This window comes from Eupeodes corollae, chromosome 1, assembly GCF_945859685.1.
Source record: "Eupeodes corollae chromosome 1, idEupCoro1.1, whole genome shotgun sequence".
NCBI classification, from domain to species: Eukaryota; Metazoa; Arthropoda; class Insecta; order Diptera; family Syrphidae; genus Eupeodes; species Eupeodes corollae.
In genome coordinates, this window is record NC_079147.1 from 107,045,600 (window position 1) to 107,067,812 (window position 22,213).

General features: G+C 36.9%; 1 protein-coding gene across 1 annotated transcript; it reads right to left on the reverse strand.

Moving 5' to 3' along the window:
• Positions 1 to 20,543, reverse strand: LOC129938877 (programmed cell death 6-interacting protein). Its single transcript, XM_056046693.1, has 8 exons — positions 20,133 to 20,543; positions 19,755 to 19,873; positions 2,493 to 2,774; positions 1,471 to 2,420; positions 1,299 to 1,415; positions 719 to 1,241; positions 476 to 655; positions 1 to 414 (listed from the first exon to the last, which is right to left on the reverse strand). Exons 1-8 carry the CDS (start codon positions 20,339 to 20,341, stop codon positions 296 to 298), a joined length of 2,499 nt encoding a protein of 832 aa, XP_055902668.1. The 5' UTR covers positions 20,342 to 20,543; the 3' UTR covers positions 1 to 295.
• Between the last annotated feature and the right edge of the window lie 1,670 nt (positions 20,544 to 22,213).

Consider the following 22,213-nt stretch of genomic DNA (forward strand, 5'->3'; position numbering starts at 1 on the left):
TTTTTATTTGTTTTTAGACATAGTTTTATTGCTTTTCAGCACTTTATTAAATACTTTTTCTTTTGTTAACAGTGATAAATAGTTGCGTTGCATGCTTTTTCCTGAATAATCTTTTAAAAACCAATAAACGTGCCAAACATTTAGTTTGTTCCTTTCACAATTTTCATAATAATTTGGGCTCTAAACTGAATTCAAAATTGGGATACATAATAATTATTAATAAATTGTTTTAGATACTAATTATAGAAATATAAAAACACGGTACAAATCAGCCAACACCGAGCATTAGAGGCAATCACCAGCCTGGTGGTTTTTGGTTTGGATATCCTCCCTGTTGGTTAGCATAACTACCTGGGTATGTTCCATAGTGACCAGGCTGTGGGCCTTGAGGAAATCCAGAGTACTGGTATGCATCTAAAATAAAATCTTATTGTTAAAATTTCCGTTCAGTTACAATGAAAATGTGAGCACTTACTTGTTGGATACGGAAGAGTCGCGTACGGATTGAAACCTTGTGGCATTGGAGGTGGAACATATGCTGGATATGGGACACCAGCTGTTCCTCCATATGGCATCGGCATACCCTGCGTTTGCTGTGGGTATGGAATGCTTCCAGTAGATGCCCCCAAGGACGGAGCTGAACCACCAGCAGAATCTAAAATGTAAGATGAGTTAAAAACATTCAAATACAATTTGAACACCTAAACAATTGTCCTACCAGTTGTGTTTGTAGATGCATAATGTGATGGCATCTGAGGTGTTGGGGGTGGTGCTTGCCTGCTGGATTCCGTAGTTAGATCCTTTAATAGTTCTTCTTTTTCGGTCTTGCGAGCGAAACAAAAATCTGAGATTTTATTTTGGAAAACTACCAGCAGCTGAGTTAGATCATTGTAGAACTTTGTGCCTTCCTTGAGATTGCTTAGTAAATCGTTGAAGCTATCATAAGCCAAAGCCAACTCGGAGAAGAGTGCATCACGAGAATTGCCGGTGTTGCCATTTTCGGCAGTGAAGGCAGAGTGCGCCTCCTGAATGTCACTAACTAAGGTTGTCTGACGTTGAATGCTCTCCTGAACTTGAGATTGCAATGGGCCGAGGACTTGGCCAATGCATGAGACCGACAATGCAGGCTCATCAATGGCACCATCTTGAGCAAGGGCTTGTAGAAATTGATCTTTCATATTCACTGTTGCTGACTTGAGTTCTGATTCTATGGCGTCACGTTCGGCTTTTATTGTTTCAACCTGCAAAGTTACAACATGACTTTTATCGATATTTTAAAAACAGTATCTAGTACTTACAGCTTCCATTAGAGCTTTTAATTTTTGCACGCTTGAGCAATTCTGATCAACACTCCCGCCAGAAGATGGTATGGAATTATTTAACTGGTCGGCCGGCAACGACAGCAATTGAATTCCCTAAAATTCATTCAAAAACAATTAAAACAATTAAATCAATGAATTAAATTATTACCTTTGAATTCTTTTCAAACTTTTGACGAACTATTTTGTCTGCCTCTACAGCATTGTTTATGACTTCACGATACTTCTTGGCATTTGTCCTAAACATTTCGGTTAGTTTTTCCGATGAAATTCTCGACCAACGTTCCTTGAATTGAGCACGCAACTGGTTGTCCGAATCACGTTCCTCGTCGAGCATATTCTCGGTAGCGTCAAGTATTTCCCGGTTTCTCGTCAATAATTCGGGCAACTCTCGCAAGTACGTATTCAAACTAACAATGCCACCCTTGGCTTGAAGATCACTTGATTTTTCCAGCAGCGATGGCGGTAAACCGGAACCCGAATCAGCTGTTTCCACAGCCGCTGGTAAATTCAAACTTGACAGAACACCATTCAAGAGAGTTGTTGCTTCACGCAATTTCATTATTTCGGCATTGACAATCTCATTCTTTCGTGCTTCGGATGCATGAAGAGCACGATGAAGTTCAACTGGTACCAACTCAACGAAAATGTCTTTGAATTTGGGTGACATTGGCGATGCCACTGGCAGCATCTTGGCCAGTTGAGCCTTGCCCGGGGAGGCAAGAGTTTTAACATCAGGAATCATCTCATTGTAGATGAATTCATTGTCCTTTGTTGATTCGGCTAGATTGCGCTTGGCGCGGTTTGCGTATTCATCGAGGAAATGTGGATTACCAGAACGTGATTGGGCTGAATTGAAAAGATCAACAGCATTGCGCAAACGGGCAATTTCCTCACCAATTCGCTTAGCTGAACGACACACCAAACTCTGGTAGAGATTTGTCATGGCGTGGAAACCAGCCTGCTTTCCCGCTATCAATGGCACCCATTCTTTGTCCCAAAGATTGCGCAACGATTCTTTTTGCATTAGACGCAAAACATCAGCATAGAACTCTTCACATTGGCAACACAACTTTGCGATGATTTGATCTTTCATTTCATCTTAATTTAAAATAAAACAATATTTTATAAGAAATGTGGTCCCCAGGGTTAAATGTTTTTCTAAATATTTACCTTTAATTGCTTTATTAACAAAAACTTCTTGAGCCTGAGCCAACATCAAACTACTCAAAACAGCTAAAGTATCTTGACTTAGATCAGGTGTTGGTTCCGAAGGGATGGCAGCTGGAACAGCGCCTTTAAGAAACTGATAGATTCCAGCGCTTTGTTGGAATAATTTAAGCGCCAATTTAAGACCATCGTCATTGTCAAGGGCTTGTGATGCGGCGATACTGCTCTGCAAAGCTGCTATATTAAACAAAACGCATACTTTCTCATACAAGAGAGACGTAAGGGCTGCAAACAAAAAATAAATAAGATATTAAACAATTCTTTTTACAATGTGTATGCATTCCGAAGCGATGGATCCCCCTTCGAAGTTTCCTTTTTTTAATTTTTTGTAAAAATCCCTTGAATTCAAAACCTATCGTATTGTGTTGATGAATATGACTCCGGTATATTTTGAATTATTTATTAGGTATAAAAATAAAATTTGTGTTTTCCTGCTTTAAACTTTTAAACTATTATGCTGAAATACTGGACCAAGAGCATAAAATGAATCAGAAATTCAGCTCTCTTCCAATCGGGCAGCAAAAATTCATCAGCTTTTGACTAATACGCGATCCAGGGGGAGGGGGATTATATGAGTCATAAAGCTTATATATTTTATTTTATTTATTGAATTCGTTGAACAAACTAACGTTAGAAATTAACACTAATGTTACATTTATTCTAGATTAATAGATTTACATTGCTTTAATTCAATTTGCAAAAAAAATGAAGCTAAACTGAAGTATTGAAAAAATTTACTTTAAATGTTTTACTTTTAAAATCATCGCTTACGGCCAAAAACGTAATATTTGTTGTAAACTGAAATCGATTGGTCGAGGGGGCTGTTTTTACCATAGTTCGATCTGCTTGATATAGGACGAAAAGGGACTTGGCTTCTAATCCTTAAACGGCTATAAATAAAGTTTTATTTTCCAAAATTGATAGTGATATGACCGACCCATTGATTAATTTTATAATAAAGCACTGCTGAATGTACTCTGTGCTTAGAAAGCGATGGAAGATTTATAAGCGTGAGCCTATGATTGTAACGTGGAAGTTCGAGATTATTGGACTATGGGAAGAAACGGTGGCAGAAGCACAAAAGGGAGCCCATATTATGCAGCCACATTCCAATATTGGTCTTACAAATGTTATATAAGGAAGTTTAAGAATATAAAGGTCGCGAAATTCATGTGAAAACCGTTTTATAAAACAAGTGTCCTATTTGCTTTTTTAATAATATAATGACTTGTAAAAGTTAATTTTGAGTCAAGAATAATGCCTAGGTCAGAGAAGGTAGAGAGTTTAGTCAAATAAGAAGAGTCTAATTGATAATTGAAAGTCAAAACATTTTGTTTGCGTGTAAAACACATTGATTTACATTTGCCTATGTTTAGTAAAAGCTTATTTATAAAACACCTTTCGCGAAAACTATTTAGATCATCTTGTAGGCAAACAGTCGTCAAGTGAGTCAATACGTTTGCAAATTTTAATGTCATCAGCGTCAATTAAAGCGGATGAGTGACTTATAATAGAAGGTAAGTCGCTAACGTACAAAATAAACAGTAAAGATCCAAAGTGGCTACTTTGTGGTACGCCAGAGTTGGTATAAAAATATGATGACTGCTCATTCCTAAAAACTACGCTGTATGATCTATTATATAAGTACGACGAAACCCAACTAACAAATTTATCCTTAAGGCCTTGGGATTTAAGTTTGGAAGTTAACGTTTTATGGCACAATTTATCAAAGGCATTACTAAAGTCGGTGAAGACACAGTCAATTTGTTTCCGTTTTTCAAACGAATTTAAACAAAAAGAACTGAAATAAAAGAGGTTTGTAACTGTTGACTTATTTTGAACAAAACCATGTTGACTATCACAAATTATAGACTTACAATTAAACGATATGACTTTTCAAACTGTGGACTCAAATAACTTAGGAATGACAGACAGTTTTGCAATGGGACTAACATTTTGTATTTCATTTTTACTACCTTTTTTATGTATCGGTGTTATGAACGTACTCTTCCAAATTTCAGGAAAATAGGATAAATAGGATGCGCATTTTTCAAAATATAAGAAGGTACACCATCTGGACAGGGCTATACTAAACGTCAAGTTCTGAAGCTTTGCGAACAATTTCATCTTCAGAGATCCAAAGACTAATTAAATTCAAATGAGGGAAATTTTGTGAGAGGGCCAATAACTTAGGCTTTTGATAGAAGTTCGCTAATGCAAACATATTTGAAATTTTTTAAGAGTCATGGCTAAGTTCGTTGTTGAAAAACATGCAGTTTAAATAACCGTCAGTATTTCTCTTACTTTTAACATAGCTCTAAATTTTGTTTGTTTATTTTTTTATTTCGGTTTCAGTATTTAAAATAAAGTCATTATAAAGAATATCTGAATAGTCAATAAACACATTTCTTAGCTCATTGTATATTACCAAGTCATTATCAGCTTTCGTTTTATTATATTTAATCCAGGCCTTGTTTCTTTTATTTTTTAAGTTTTTTAAGCAAGAGTCAAACCAGATTTAGAATAAATAAAGAGAACATTAATGTCACAGTTCTCAAACAAATGATTCCAGTCAACATTACATAACGGGTTGAAAAGTTCATTAAGTCTGCATTTTTTTAAGTTAAATTTCAAGATTTTCTTTGGAGCAATTAGGAACATCACATACATTTAAATTAAAAGATAGGTCTTATCCTGGGTGATGTCGGTCTTCTTCGACAAGTAGGGTATTGGCTTAATTTACAGCAATATCAGCATTGAGTGTGTCCGAGAAGAATATGGGGTCCAATATTTTGTTGAAGTTGTTGGTAATCCCATTAAATTGGCTTAGTCCACATGAGGCAAGACCGTCAATTGTCAAGAATTCGTTGGTAGAGGACATGTTAATAGGAGATAGATATTTCTCATGCGTCTGTTTAGTCTAGATCAAGTTTGGAAGATTGAAATCTCCTAAGACTAGTGGCTCAATTTGATAGTTTATTTTGTCTATGCAATTAATTAAGTTTTTATAAACGTTGTTAGGAGAGTTTGGAGGTATATATGTGGCGATAATGTATAGCAGTCCTGTCACAGTTTTAACTTTTATGCAAATCATTTCTACATCAGATTGATGAAATTCGTCAACCAAAGTGCATATCAAGTAATTTTGTACGGCAAGCAAAAGTCCACCTCCTACAGTGCTGATATCATTTAAGCAATGTCTATCACGTCTGTTCACTTGATAATTCAAATCGATGAGTTCCGTATCCAAGAATGTATTTTTTAGCCAAGTTTTAGTCAAAATGATTATGTCTTGTGGTAGAATGGTATATTTTTGTAGACCTTATTGATTTTTGTCCGTACTCCATTGATATTTTGATAATAGATTTTAATTGCGAATAATGAAGAAGAGATACTAGAAAGTGTAGTTCGTGAAATGTGATGATATATTTCTTCCCAACTTAATTGTTTACCTTAATTTCTCTACAATTTTTCAATTTTGTTAACTCCTTTAAGATCAAAATATCTTGAAAAGTTTCTCATTTTCTGGGTTTTTGCATTTATATTTTTGTAGCGTTCTTCGCATTTATAGAAATGCCAAAAAGGATAGAATATATTACTTTTGGAAGAAAGCTACATTTCAACACAATTTCTAAGATTTGTACGTTAAATGGGCAAAAACCCTCTAAACTATTGTAATTTAACTATCTTAAATAAAACATATTTGGAAAATTTTTGAAATCATGGAATGCTTTCGAATGTAGGGAATCGTCCAAATTAAATAGTTAGACCATATCTTGCTGGACAACAGTGTTTTAAAATAATCTAATAAGTAAAATTTAACTTTAACCCTCGAAATATGTAAATGTAAGATTGAGAAACACATAAGAGAAAATAAAAGAATATTTGGAACACATCTTTATGTTAAGTGTGTGATTATGAGACCCTATTACTACTATGTGCGCTATGAAGAATATAAGACCCCTCGAAAAGATAAGAAATTAAGAAATCCGAAACAATATCCCAACTGACTTAAAAGATGGAACAAAAAGTCTGAAATGGAGTTGGGCAGAACATATTTAAAGACTTTAGGACCAAACTTTAAAATCGAGAACAGAGAAAAAGTAAAAGACCAACAGAAAGAACGAACAAGACATGGAGTAAAGAGATTTACCAAATAAACGAAAAAATCGAGACATGAGCCGCCTTGTTGGAGGCTTATGCCAGCAAAAAATATAAAATAATGTTCAATTTCCGTTCTAAAAATTTAAATTAAAGATACTAGACTAAAAAATACAATTGTAAAATACAAATTTCAAATCTAAACTAATGATTTTTATTTTATTTAATTTGTTTAAGTAGATTCAAAGTGAAAAATCTTTCAATTACTTGTTTAATTAAAACTGTACATAATTTCAATGCTTAGATGATAATAATGAAAATGCCAAGAGGGCTTATTGAGGAAAAGATTCAATCGTGAATAATACGAGCTGCATCAAAATGTGGATGTATTGAAAAGAGCCAAAACACGCCGACATCCCAAACCCAAGCCTTACACGACGATTAAGACCGGACTTCTGCTAAAGGGATCATATGGGTACTAACGCTAGAGCTCTTGGTTTGGAGGGCATTAGGGAGCTTGCAAAGGCTCGCAAACGACGAAAGAACTCCGGATGAGTAAGTTAAAAATAAATTAATCAACGGATTTTTTTTAATAACTCTATTTAAGGACAGTTTTGGGCTATTCAGGCCTATCACAAAATCTATAGTAATCGGAAACTTTTATGATTTCCGCTGTTTCACAAAATTCGTTTGTAATTCGAAATTGTATGAGACTTTCCTCTACGAACGTATTTGGTAATAGCTTTTTCGGCATTCTTAAAAATTTCCGATTACGATGGAATTCGTGATAAGGCTGATTAAGTTTATTACAACACTGAACAAAATACGCGAACACATTTGAAGATACTTTGCATATGTTCTAAATCTGTTGATGCTAACATAAGATTTTAAGATAAGATTTTCAGAAGCACAACTTGAAAACCAACCACTAGTTTCTCCTTCGCCCACTTTCTAAGCTTTCTACTTAGACAAATACTTTTTTTTAGTCAAATGAATGTTGGAATAAATCAAAGTTTTTTATGGGTAGTTCTTTTTTTTATAATTAGCAAACACTAAAAGGGTTTTTTATACCTTTAATATGCCAAAGACACAGTGTGAGCATTAGGAAAAGAGGGAAGGGTTGGATAGGAGGTGTCGGTGTACATTGGTTTTAAATTTCTGAACATTGCAATGATAGGGAAAGATAGAGCGTGGCAAGGCGTTCCACATTCGCGTAGTACGGCTAAAAAAAGAATCTCTGTACTTCATAGTACGTCCGAAGTTGGGCTCAAGGGTAAACTGATGGGCATTCCTAGAAGCGCGGGTATTACGGTTAAATTGTTTAAGGGGAGGAATGCAACTGGCTATTTCACTAGAGCATAGTCCGTTAAAATAACGGTAAAAAAGAGTGAGGCAAGAAACCTTGCGTCGATGTTCGAGTGATGTAAACGAGTTGATGATGTTAATGTCACCAATCATTTTAAAAGCTCTTTTTTGAATACTGTCCAAGAGGCTTAAATAAGTTACTGGAGCACCAGCCCAGAGATGAGAGTTATATTCAAGTTTCGGACGTATATAGGTTTTGTAGATTGTAGCCAGATCAGACGGAGAACAACATTTCTTGCAACGTCTCAAAAAACCTAGACATCTGGCGGCATTTTTGGCAACATCGCGTATGTGATCGCTCCAAAATAAGTGGTTGCTGATGCACATTCCGAGGATGTCAAGATTTTCTGTTTCGTTGATGCAAGTGCCACTCATAGATAGTGGCAAAGACGGTTTATCTCGCTTTAACGATGCAAGACAGCATTGCGTTTTCGAAGCATTAAATTCCACACGATTTTGTATTCCCCATTGTACAATGCTGTGTAGGTCGGAATTTAATGAGCTTATCATATTTTGCCGTTGCAGTTCCACATCCGAAGAGGAGGGTTGTGAGTCTGGAAACGAATATGAAAAGCTAAGAGTGCTATCGTCAGCGAAACAAAGTATTGGATTAGAAGAAGCAGACAGGTGATCATTTATAAAAATGAGGAAGAGGGTCGGAGACAAAACGGAGCCCTGGGGCACACCAGCGTTTATTTTATGAGTTTCAGACTTGAATCCGTCCAAAACAACTTGTATTGAACGGTTCGAAAGAAAATTTCTAATCCAACGAAGAAGAGATTCGTCGATACCGAAAGCACGCATTTTCGATGCCAAACTTTATCAAATGCCTTTGAAATATCAAGTGCAATAATCTTACTTTCTCCAAAACGATGTAAAGATCTGTTCCACTGTTCGGTGAGATGAACCATGAGATCACCAGTGGACCTATTGCTACGAAAGCCGTATTGCCGGTCATTAAGAAGCTTCCGTTCCTCAAGATATTTCTTAAGCTAATAATTAATCAGCGTTTCCATGACCTCAGAAAGAAGGGACGTTAGTGCTATCGGTCGGTAATTTGTGGGAGAAGAAGATTCGCCTTTTTTTTGGAATTGGCTGAACAAATGCAGTTTTCCAACTACTCGGAACGAGCCCAGAAGAATAGGATAGATGGAAAAGCTTACGCAGTGGTTTTGCTAGCGTGGAAGAACACCTCTTCAGAATAATAGCGGGGATACCATCTGGGCCAGCGGATTTATGAATGTTGAGATCTTTAAGAACTCTCGCCACAGTTCAAGTACGAAAAAAGATTGGTCCCATAGAATCATTTACGCGTTCAAGAACTGGGGGAGTCATGACACTATCTGGTAAGGTGGAATTTTCGGCGAACTGCATTGCAAATAAGTTGGCTTTATCAATAGAGCTAACTAAAGGAGTGTCATTGACAACAAGCGTAGGAACCGAGAAAGAGGAAGAATTCCTCATGTTTTTTACAAATGACCAAAAATTCTTACTGCCTTTGGGACATTGCAGTATTTTTCGCCGTAATTTTTGGTCATGTAAAAATTTGGTCCTTCGAATATAGGCGTTGCAGGGCTTCCTGGCTTGCTTAAACTTTTTCCGGTTTTCTTCAGTTGGGTTGGCTTTAAAACACCGGAAGCTCACCTCGTTCTCCTTGATAACCTCTTTGCAGCTCGAATCGAACCATGATTTAACCTTGGGTTTAATACTTTTAACCCTATTCGGGATAAACGTTTCCATTCCCAAATGAATCATACTAGAAATCATATCTGCACTGGAGTCTACGTCGCTACCGAGGAAGCATAGCGACCAGTTAAAGATCCTGAAAAGATTATTGAGACCGTCCCAGTTGGCTTTCTCGTACTGCCAAACGGTTCTCTTTGGAGCTCTTTCTTTAACTGGATTTGTTGGACACGAGAAATTAGCAGATATAACACTATGGTCCGATGCGCCTAGAGGCGTCAATACACTGATTGTGTACTTATCAGGATCAGAAGTGAGAAACAAGTCAAGGGTATTTTCTGCTCGGCCGTTAACGTCTGATATTCGAGTAGGCTCATTGACAAGCTGAGTAAGATGGTTAAACTCAGCAAAAATTTTAGCACACATTCCTTCGGGCGTTGTCTGGCCCGAATGGCGAAGCCACGAAGAATTGTGAACATTGAAATCGCCCGTAATAACGATTTCAGTGTGAGGATACAGGGAGACAATTCTTTGTATGGAGTCAGACAGAGCATCAAATTCCTGAGAAGTTGAAACTCTGTCCAGGTATGGGAACCGATAAAGAAAACAATAGTGAATGATGTCATTTTTCACGGAAAGTTTTAACCACATGAAATTAAAAAGGGAGTTGGTACAATGACCGTATTGTGGTAAAAGTTGATATGCAACATCATTCCTAATATATATGGCGAGACCATGGTGTGAGAAGAATAATGGCACTAATATAATAAAATTTTCAGCAGGATCGGAATCTTCACCTACTTGGGTTCTACTATTTAATAATAAATACCGACATGATTCAGACCGTTTGAATTAATTTAATATATACAATATGTAGTTCAACGAAAAGTAAATGTTTTGCACGTTCTAGTAAAACAATTATGCATAGAAATGCAATAAACTAATATGTGATCTGTTATTATTCTTTAACTTTAACATTTAAACCACTTGAGCGATTTATGTCATATCTAATCTACGTGATACTCGATATGATCATATTGCATCAATTGAATCAGCAAATATTGCCAAAGGTCTATGTGCTTCAAACACACACATCCGTTTTTAAGATAAAGATGTAAATAGACACGCAACACAAAGTAATGATGAGTTTGACTAAATGCTTCAATAGCCACTGAGTTAGATAAAATGTGTCCAATTTTATGAAAAATATAGACAGTGACGGCTACGACTGATCCGACACATGGAATATAAATACTTAAAATGCATTTTCTATGATAAAATGTTTGCAGAATATTAAACTTTATAACCATTTTATAGAGATATTTAAACACGTTTTTATTTTAAATAAGCCTAAATTACAATTTAAGCCTTTAAAAACAAAAGTAACTCAGAAACAAAAATTTAGTACTTAGTTGCGTATTATTCTTCTTGAAGGCCCGTCTTTGAGTCTTTACTTTTTATAAAGTTCTATTGATGATATTGCCTTGTATTCCGAATTTACAGACACTTGATCCCAAATGTTGTTTCAAAGTATCCATTTAATACATTTTACCTTCCAACAAATGTTAGATCCGAACTTGCAAACACAGCCTCATACCATAACCGACTCACCGCTATGCTATGTTAATAAAGGGTGTCCCAAAATTAACGCAAAATTTGAATTTGCCGCCATTTGTGCAGTGAATTGTTGGCAACCCTGAAAAAAAGCAATTTGACAGCTAACAGTATAGGGTTATTAAAAATGGAGAGTTACCCGATAGAACAACGTGTCTTCATTATTAAAAATATTTCAAAAATAGTGAAAGCTTGGCGGCTGCTGTTCGAAAATTTCATACAAAATATGGTCGGAATAGTGTTTTAACTTCGTCAACTGTGAAGAGATTAATTGAAAAGTTCATGGAGACTGGATCCGTTGGAGACGCCAAACACAATGGTCGCCCAAAAACAAGCCGTTCAAATGTGAATGTCGAAGCAGTGCGTGAGTGTTGCTGACAATCCAGGAACCTCAGTTCGACGTCGTGGACAAGAATTGCAAATTTCAAGAACCTCTCTACAGCGCATACTCACCAAAGATCTGTGTCTTCATGCTTACAAAATTCAATTAACACAACAATTGAAGCCTAATTACCATGGACAGAGAAGAGAGTTCGTTAAATGGATTATTGAACATCAACAATTGGACCCTGATTTTTCGAGCAAAATAATCCTACGCGATGAAGCACATTTTCATCTTGATGGCTTTGTCAATCGCCAAAATTGCCGCATTTGGGGTTCGGAGAACCCACATGTGATCGTCGAAAAACAAATGCATCCACAACGCGTGACTGTATGGTGTGGATTTTGGGCTGGAGGCATAATTGGGCCATATTTTTTTTGAAAATGATGCTGGTCAAGCAGTGACTGTTACTGTTGCTCGATATCGCGACATGATTACACAGTTCTTTTTGCCAAAATTGGATGATATTGATGTGTCCAATATGTGGTTTCAACAAGACGGTGCCACATGTCATACAGCCCGTGAAACAATTCAATTACTGCATGAGACATTTCCAGGTCGTGTACTCTCTCCTTTCGGTGATCGAAATTGGCCTCCTAGATCGTTTGATTTAACACCATTAGACTTCTTTTTATAGGGTTATTTGAAATCACAAGTCTATGTCAACAAGCCCACAACCACCCGTGCATTAAAGGAGGAGATTCAACGCTGGATCAACGAAATTCAGCCACATTTATGCAGAATGGTCAAGAAAAATTTCAACAAAAGAGTGCGCATGTGCATGCAAAGCCGTGGAGGCCATTTGTCCGATGTGTTATTCCATACATAACCCTATCCTATGTACTTTACGAGTCAATACAAATAAAACTATCAAAAGACTAAAAACGGCGTTTTCTATTTAATTCAAATCTTGCGTTAATTTTGGGACACCCTTTATTAAACAAAATAGACTACGGGCTCAGCATTTACGAAAAGTGTCCAAAATCAACACTTAACGTAATAAAAATAACATTTTATCAATCAATTAACGCATTTCAAACTACACCAATATTGGCCGTATCCGACGAGAGATTTGAAGAAACAACTTTAAGACTCACTACAGAACTCTTGTTTCTGTCAAGATCCATTATAGATAAAGATACAAAATCTGTGATACGACACCAAAAAAGAAACCCATCCTTTCTTATATTTTCGTCATACCCTTAAGGAACGTGCAGACAGGAATCCTTTGAACTGTCACTGTTCAATTTATCTAAAGAGCACCCTCCAAAAATGTGTACCGACAAATGTTCAATTCCATCAAAAACGACCTCAAAACCAAAAACTAAAAATTCATATTCTCCGAAGCTTCAAAAACACGAAATCATACTGGTTTTGCTGTAACAGCACATAATGGCGATCTTATTAGACTGGGTCTACTGCCTGAACACTCGTTAATTGTTTCCGCAGAAGTTCTAGCTCTCTACGAATCCTTAAAATAAGCTTGCAACGCAAAAGTTCACTGGGTCGTATGCACTGCATAGACAGCTTCTTAGTGATCCATGCTATCATGAACATAAACAACAGCTCTACGGCCATTACGAATCTTTGAGATATTGTTATCAAGAAAGCACACAGAAACTAATACACTGATATGCTGTTAGTAAATCATCCTTGGTACTAACTTTTTAGTAAGTAATGTTGGAAATAAACCTACCTTTACTACTCAAACTATACAAAAAGTCCTAAACATAACTCTTGTGTCCGATAATATGCACTATATCATCTTGGACTGGAAAGTATCCAAAGAACACTCGTTCTCTGATCACAGAAACATACTACAAAGTTTAGTAAAACAGGGACTATTTATTCCTTCCTCTAACGCTAGTGAATTTGGCAATAAAGTCAATGATCTCACCTTAACTATGAATAGATCGTTAGAAATTGCTTGTCCATTTAAATTCATGAGAGGAAGAAGAAAACCACTATGGTTGGCCTCAGAGCTAGCCTCACTCAGAAGAGAATGTACAAAACTCTTTAGAGCCAACGCCACAAGAATAAATTTTCACTGGGATTCTTATAAAGAGTTCTTAAGAAGTTATAACAATGTACTAAGGAAATCTTAGCGATCTTCCTGTGGCACGATTTCCTAGTAGCTCTCTAACCGCAACTTGCAACAATCAAACTCGTTCCAAGTTTAAATGTATATTCAGAAGGTCTGATCACAAGAGACAAGCTACAATAGGTTCCCAACAGCTTCGAACCATCTGAGTCCCGTCTATCAAAATTCGTAGTCAGATTGAGTGGAAGCCTGTTAATGGTTTTCTAATAAGTGGAAGGTGCCTGCAAGAGTTAATGAGTACAATAAACGCCCCGGTTTCTGTTAAAAAGATGCTGCAAGGAAAAGCATTCGCTAAAGCCGTTCGTGTTTTAATAATAATAATGGAACAAGTCGACATAAGCCAACATGAATTAGAGGAAATCCAAAATCTCATACAAAATTTTTTTGGTGAGTCTCCTTCGTTATGTGCACTAAAAAAACCCTCATTTGATACAATAGTGAGAAACTACAAACAAACCTTAACAAACTCAAATCCAATGGACCAACCGCAGCCTTATGGATTCAGTTGTTATTATGATTACATTGCTTAAAGATTTTATTCACGTTTAGAGGTCTGGCGATTGGAACGCCTATATTAACTGTGTGAAGAATATGATTCCATATTTCCATGCCGGCCGGCACTTCTCGTACGCCAAATCATGTAACCTGTATTTGCAGGACAAGATACAAGCCTTCTGTGATGACCCCAGATGAATTTAAAAACTTTGTGCAAGAGGGTTACTTTACTATGAGAATATTGGACAGCGGTGTGGTCGGACCGGACGATTGAACAAACTCTAATGTGTGGAATGCAGAGTATGGTGGCTTGACACCAAGGCGTGGAATCACGGATAGTATACTTAGCAAATGGGTACTAGGGCTAAATGCTGTAGCCTTGTTGTTCAGCATTCAAGGTCAACTAACAGGACTGCAAAGTCAGATAAAGGAGCAAGGCAAAAGGGTAGATCATCTCTACTCTTTGTTGCCTGGCCTGGCGCAATTTAGACCATAATGGGCGCGCTGCCGGAGACGCGCCTAAAAGTCCTAGCTGTGAATCTAAACTCACTGATTAGGATTGAACGAAGAGCCAATATGTTCCAATTGTTAAAAGACTACAGTCCCGATGTGTTTATGGCTAGCGAAACTAAGCTAAACCACAAACACAAATTGACTCATAAAAATTACAATATCGTAAGAAGAGACCGGCCCGACTCCACTCAAGGGGGCGGTGTCGCTCTCTTTATACGAAAAGGCATTAATTATAAAGTCATATACAACAATGAATTGCGAAAGCTCAAGACGCTAGAAGTTTGCGTTGTATGCATCTCTCTCTCTCAAGGGAAGCCGATGTATATGATTGCGGCTTATGCGGCTGGAGCTCCGCAGGTCACTTACTTTGCATCAGAACTCGAGATTGTCTTTAGGGAACTTAAACTGAGCTTTGAAGAAAACTATTTCATCTTGGCCGGTGATTTGAACGCAAAACATGAAGATTGGGGAAATCAACATAGTAATCCCAGAGGTAATCATCTTTTTAATTTGATGAATCTTTACAGCGTTGAATATGGCGTCTACCTGCTGGCTACTGAAAGGCCATCGTATCCAAGAAGCGGCTCCTTTCTGGACCTTTTGCTGTACGCCACCAGACAAAGTGGGTAATCACCCGCGAAACTGCTTACAGACAGTCGAGTACGACAGTGATCACTGCGGGCTGGCTGCTGTAACGCAGATTCCTAACGAACGCGTGGAGTTGGAGGAAAACGTTGCAACGCATTCTTCCAATTACAGTAAGATGCGGTGGCCTCGTTTCACCAATGCCCTAGCGAGAGAACTTCGTTCGAGTGACATAGCCCCACCAAACAACAGAAACCTGACAAATACAGAAATTGACCAACATTTACAACAGATGGACGAAACAATAAAACGAACGATGGAACGGACAATTCCAAAGTACAGAGAACGGGACCAAATGGACGCTTACAGAAACGCGACAATTGACGCACTGCGAAGGCACAAGAGTGGCTTACTGACAAGACTCAAAAACTTGCACAGACGATTTACAGACCCACGCGACTGGGAGGGTAGGACACTGAAATCGTCCATAAAAAATGTCAATCTGTTGATTAAGGAGAACTACAGGCTATCAATTAACAAGTACTGGGACCGCAAAATCCGGTCAGTTAATTCGAGTGACCCTAGTATGTTCCCCAAAATCAACAAGATATTCAGGAAAAAAAAAACGATAATGACCTTCCGTGTCTTAAACTCCAAAGAACTGAAGAGAACAGAGACGTACTCAGGACAGCGCAAATAGATCCAGAGGAAGCCATCTTTGACGATGACTTTTACATAATTGAAGATCCGAAGGAAAAAGTGGAGGCGGTGGGAGCTGCTTTCCAGCAAGTATACAAGGTGAATGTTAGCATTCGCCCCAACCACGACCTGGAAAACAGAGGCCTACTTAATCACTTTTACCTCCGTAATGATATCACACATTGGCGATCTGAGAACCGCGGTTTCATGCTGTTCAATGACGATTCCTTGGCAAATGCCATAATCGCCGAGCAAACGGGACCAAGTCCCTTGTTAGTGACGAAGGTTGAGCTTCAACTCGTCTTCAATTCAATAAAAAATAAAAAGTCAGCAGGTGTCGATGGTATATCCAACGTTGTACTAAGACATTTACCGACGGAAGCAATTGACATTTACACCACACTCTTTAACAATGCACTGAATAATGCATATTATCCAGTGCATTGGAAGACTGCTGTGGTTCATCCTCTCCCGAAAAAGGGAAAGGACAACTCCAACCCGTCAAATCTTCGGTCGATAAGTCTTCTTCCGAGCATCAGCAAAGTTTTCGAAAAAATCATTAATAGGGCTCTGACTAAGTGGGCTGCGGACAACAAAATAATTCCGGATAAACAATTCGGGTTCAAGGCGGGTCATGACACAATTCATGCTGCGTCTAAACTCGTTTCGGATATCCAATGGAATAAATCAAAACAACAATGCACAGGTGCTGTTCTGGTTGATTTGGAAAAGGCCTTTGACACCGTATGGTTAGAGGGCCTTTACCTAAAACTGAGCAGGCTTGGCATAAGCAAGCCATTGTTGTATATACTTTATGATATGCTTAACGGCAGAAAGTTTGTTTTCAAAACTGGCAATGTAACTTCTACCACAACATTCTCAATTATAAATCGTCCGAAAGGTTGAGGTTATTAGAATTCTCTTGCAGCGTGATTTCGACAAGATTCACCGATATTGCGACGACTGGAAACTGAAAATAAATGTCCAGAAGTCAGAGACAATTCTGTTCCGGACTCCGTTGGCTAGGGCCACGAGGGATACGTGTAAGAATTGGCGCAAGATGGTCATCGTTGATCTTCACGGGCAGCCATTAGCGAGCAAAAGTGTAGTGAAGTACCTCGGTATCTGGTTAGATCAGTATTTATATTTCGACAGACATATAAAAGCTGCTCTGACCAGGGCCAGAGGAGCCTTCGCTCTGACGAAACGGCTGTTTTTTAGCAGTCGGCTTGACCCCAGAGTGAAGGTAATTTGCTACATGGCCCTCATACGGCCAATGATTGTTTATGGATGTCCTGTGTGATTCAACGTTGCGTTCGAGTGTTCGAGCGGCAGTGTTTACGACGCTGTACCGGCTTATATCGAACAGCCGAATCTTCTTATGTGCATTACTATTCCAACGAGGTCCTAAACAACGGGGCTCGAACCAACAGAATTGACAATTTCGTGATAAAACTCGTTCGAGGTCACATTGCAAGAGCTATGTCTTAGACCAACAATTTAATTTTCGGGGCGTTCTATCCGAACGACGAGTATTTTGAAAGTGCACGCTTGAGCGGGTTCATTCCACCAGAGGCATTCCTCTTTTTAGACAAATGCGGACTGAGACACAATAGATTGGCAGTTCCGTTAATCTACCACGTCAGACGAAGAACCGTGGATAGGCGACTCCCGTAAATGATATTGATATTAGTTTTCTTTTTCAAATTTTCTAATAAATACAAAAATAAATTAAATTAAAATGAAGTAAAATAGATCTTAGGGGCGAAAGGCATTAGTTTTAAGTGTTATAGTTTAACTTAGAGTGTCCGTATGGGACCATTAAGTTAGTTGTAAGTTATGGATAATTAGGCTAGTTTTATGAATTTTTCTCTAGCTTTAAGATAGGTTTAAGATTGAATAAATAAAAATGAATTTGAAAAAAAAGGATAAATGCTGCTCATGAAATTTTCTCATCACTCGAAGAATTCCCTGGTTCCTTTTTCTACTAGTGAGTAACATGAAGATTTGAGGAGGTTAGAGATAATACAGACATTACAATGCTGTCAAATTGGTTCCAATGTCATCCTCTTTTTCCAGTTACAAATGAAATCATGTCAATAGCGAGTGGAATCGTTGGAGAAGATAAAGTAAGTTGCTACAATGCCTATTCTCTAGGCATGCAGGCAATAAGCCATACAGTGGGCCAACGAATTTCAGAAGTAAGAAAGGACCTACAAATTGAATACTACAATTTTTTTGTGGACAATTACAGACACGAATATATTTTTACCATATTTTTTAAGGAAGTTTAATAAGCTTTCTTTTCGTGTAAAAAAAACACATGTTTTCCTTAAATGCCTATAGAGTTATTTTACGAACTTAAACAAGTACAAACAAACCCGAAAAACTGAAAATGTTTCTCTTCACTGCCGCTAGAGTTATTTTATAGACTTAGATATAACAGATACGAAAAAATCAAGAAAGCTTTTTTTTTATAAAATTGAATGAGCTTTAATTTTGTGGATTGCTTAAGAAAAAGCAAACTTAATAAGGACATTCGTGAAATACAAGTCAATTCTAATGACCTATAAGGAAGCTGTATGGATAAGTAAGAAAAGGAAACAGTTTTTCACATCCTCTGTACATGCCCTGCTCTAGCTCCAAAACGTGAGACTTACCAAGGAGATTTCTTCTATAACGAATTAAAATAATGAGGTTTTCACGTTTCGTAAGATTGGTTTCATTGAGCTTAGAAGAAAACCTCAACATTTGTTATGTTTTTAAAGTTTTTTTTTTTTAATTCAAAAACGTTATTTATCAAAACTAATAGTAAATGTATCAAAAATCCTACATCATCACGGACAGCCGTTTTAACCTAAACTAGTAAATCACCAACGATTTTGTTCAACATCTATGATTCGGATCCCTTAAGAACGATCAAATCAGAAATGAAAACCATCCAGAGGCACAGGTGGTTCATCTATACTCATCACTTTTCTGGTATTAACAAAAACAAAAGCACAATCTAGTTTATACCCAATTGTTACACAGAAAGAAACAATTACCAATTTTGTTCTCTGACTCATTGACATCTTCTGAAAAGGGAAAATCCTCCGATCTGCCTACTTGCAATTAAACAATGGACATCACATACCTTCTAGACCACATAAACCGTCATTTATCTAAAAACAATCAGAACATTAACGAACTACTTACGGAAATGAAAATCTAGAAACTTTCAATAAATTATTTGAAAACTTAACTTTAAATTGTAAACTTGCTCAAAATTTTCAAATATATATCAGCGAGCCGAAAGCCCATTATGCTCCCCAAAATCTGGTACCAACCAAGCAATTTAAGATACTACGTTAGTTTTTATAAATAAATAAATATTTTCATGACTTTTATAACTCATACAGGTGGATTGGTTGGTAAATATTTGTAATCTTGTTTGTTTTTGTTTTAATGATAATTTTATATTTAAAAAAAAAAACAAGATAAGGTAGCCATGCATCTTCCAGAAAAATGTTCTTCTTTGCTTTCGTAGAAGTGGTTTATCAATTTAACCGCGATTGAGTCATTTCAATTAATCACCTACATAAGATAACCTTTGTCATCACAGAAGCAATCAAAATAAGTTTTGTGTAAACAGAATCGGAAGAAGAATCAAAAACTTTAAACTTACTCAAACTGATTTTTCCTCCAAAAATTGAACCCTTGTCAAAAGCGTCTTTCCATTTGAATGGTACCTGAAGTTCATTAACCGGAATCTTTGCTTCCAATGCGCATATTTGATCGTAGTACCTGAAGAATAGATGAACAAGAAAAACTTGCTTTGTTAACTTAAATAAGCATTCAGTGGTTTTTGTTTTGATATTTCTTTTCGAGAGCAATTGAAAGAATATAATCATCAACACAACTTTGCTACTAATTCTGTCCAATGACTCAGTAGTCGGTTGTTAGTTTGTTTTAATTTAATTCACAATCCAAGAGAGAGAGTTTTTCACACATTTTTAATTTTATTATGGGAATGAGAATGAGAAGCAAAAAGGTCTTAACTCACGCATAGACTGTCTCCAATGATGCTTCGTATTTGTCGAAGAATTTCCAAATAGCAGTGTTTCTTTGCTTTGAGAATTCGGTGACGGCCTCGGAGTAGTTTACTTTGTCTGAGCCTGGGCCACTGTATGTGCTTTGGATGAGATTTGTAAGGGGTTTTACAATATCTACTTCAGATGGCTTTTTAAGGGGGACGCCCAATAACTTCGACATTGTTTTAACTTTTTTCTTTTTAAGATCTTTTAATTAATATTGAACAAATATAAATTAATAACAATAAATTAGATGATATAAGAACAAATTTAATAAAACAAAATCAACTTCAGACACTTTTTTGTGGTTTTTCTTTAATTTCTTTTCTCCTGGAGCAAAAATTTTGTTACTTATTGCTTTGTGATGACGAATTATTTAATTTCACCGCAGTTGGAATTTTAATTTGACATATTGTTGATTGGTCAGCTGACATTTGGAAGATGGCAGAATGCGTTCAGTGCAAGAAATTTGTATGAGTTCGGAAATACATCCCCCTGAATGGGAGAACGAATTCAATGTTTCGTGTAGTTTTTGATATAAGGCTGAGTTTTCATCGAAAAATAAAGTAATAAGCGAAAACATGTAATGGTTGATTTACATATATCTGCAGTTTGTTTCTGCAAAAAAGCTATAAAGTAATGTTTGTGAGAAACAGAGAAAAGAATAAAATGCAGAAGATATTCTCTAGGCCTGAAACTGAATCCAATATTAGATTACAGAAAACACCTATGTGAGAAAAGCAACTGTGAGCAAGGCATGAAAAATACCTTTACGAACAAACGTATAATTCTTTCAACTACATATAATTTTGATTCAATTGTAAAATAAACTTTAGGCTACGCTTCTCAAGTTTGGGGAGAAGATGAATATGAAGGCATTGAATACTTGTATAGAAACCTAATAAATACTCTTTTTAACCTGCCCCAAAATTCAAGGTGATTACACAATCAAAATCAGCAGCAACTATCCAATCGCAAGACTTTCGAAAAAAATGTTCTTATATGAGTTGCGAAACAAGGACTGTTGTTTTTCAAAATGGCAGTATTTTGCAAATGCTTATCAAGAGACATTAGATGTTAATTGAATTAAGCGACATAAGCAATTTTTAAGAAAAAATATCCTGCGATATACCAACAAATGAGAACTCAATTCGACCCGAACTGAAAGTAAAAGCTCGGGAATCTAACAGCAGGATAATTGACTTAATTACAATCTGAGTGGCAGAAACTGTTTCCAAGGTTCGCTAAGCTATGAAGAAATACCTTTAATATTCTAATCTAAAAAAAACTATCTACATATATCCTAAACGAGCTTGACTGGAAAACTTTGAGCAAGTATCTGAAAGTAATGTATGGACAAGTACCTATAAGTTATTATTAATTACAGAATATTTAAATTTTTAAGTTTTTTGATATATGTATATTGTTCACAATTAAAAGAATGAAAAGTAATAAAACGTTAAAAAATGTTTTCAACCTGACTGACGGAATAACCAAAACTTTAATATTCCAAATTGTATTCAATTGTTAAGAACTAAATGTTAATACATTGATTACTTAGTCACTTTATTACTTAACTATAGGAAATTCCTATAATGCAGATGTCAAGATTATAGTGAAGACAAACATGTTCATATTTATTCAAGAGGACACAAGCGCCCACAGGTTTTTCTCAAAACCCACCTCTGTCTATAAACTCCTACTCTCACCTCCCCGTGATAACCATTGGGTGCTGGAGGTGTTTCTACTAAGGCACCTCTCCTTATCCAGACGGCAGCGGAGGAATTCACGAGATGGAATCAACGGTGGCGTCTACAGTTCCAGTAAGGTTGAACTACTTAGTGAACACCTTATAGGGCTTCTTCGAATTATTCGGAGCCAAGGCCTATAGGGAACGGTTATATCCGGCTCCCCATCCATGGAGCTGTACTTAGGATCTGGCCCTCCAGGTTGGGGGTTGTGCCGTATCGGGGTGACATCCTGGCCACGAAAAAGCCTCATTGTTGCGAAGCACCAACAAGTCGCAAGAACCTACGCAAACGAATTAAGGTCA

Coding starts and splice junctions, on each gene's coding strand:
- LOC129938877 (XM_056046693.1), bottom strand. CDS start 20,341: ATGTCGAAGTTATTGGGCGTCCCCCTTAAAAAGCCATCTGAAGTAGAT. Junction 2,775..19,754: donor TGGAGGAAAAATCAGTTTGA/GTAAGTTTAAAG, acceptor TTTTGTTTGCAG/CCCTTACGTCTCTCTTGTAT. Junction 1,242..1,298: donor TAAAAGCTCTAATGGAAGCT/GTAAGTACTAGA, acceptor GTAACTTTGCAG/GTTGAAACAATAAAAGCCGA.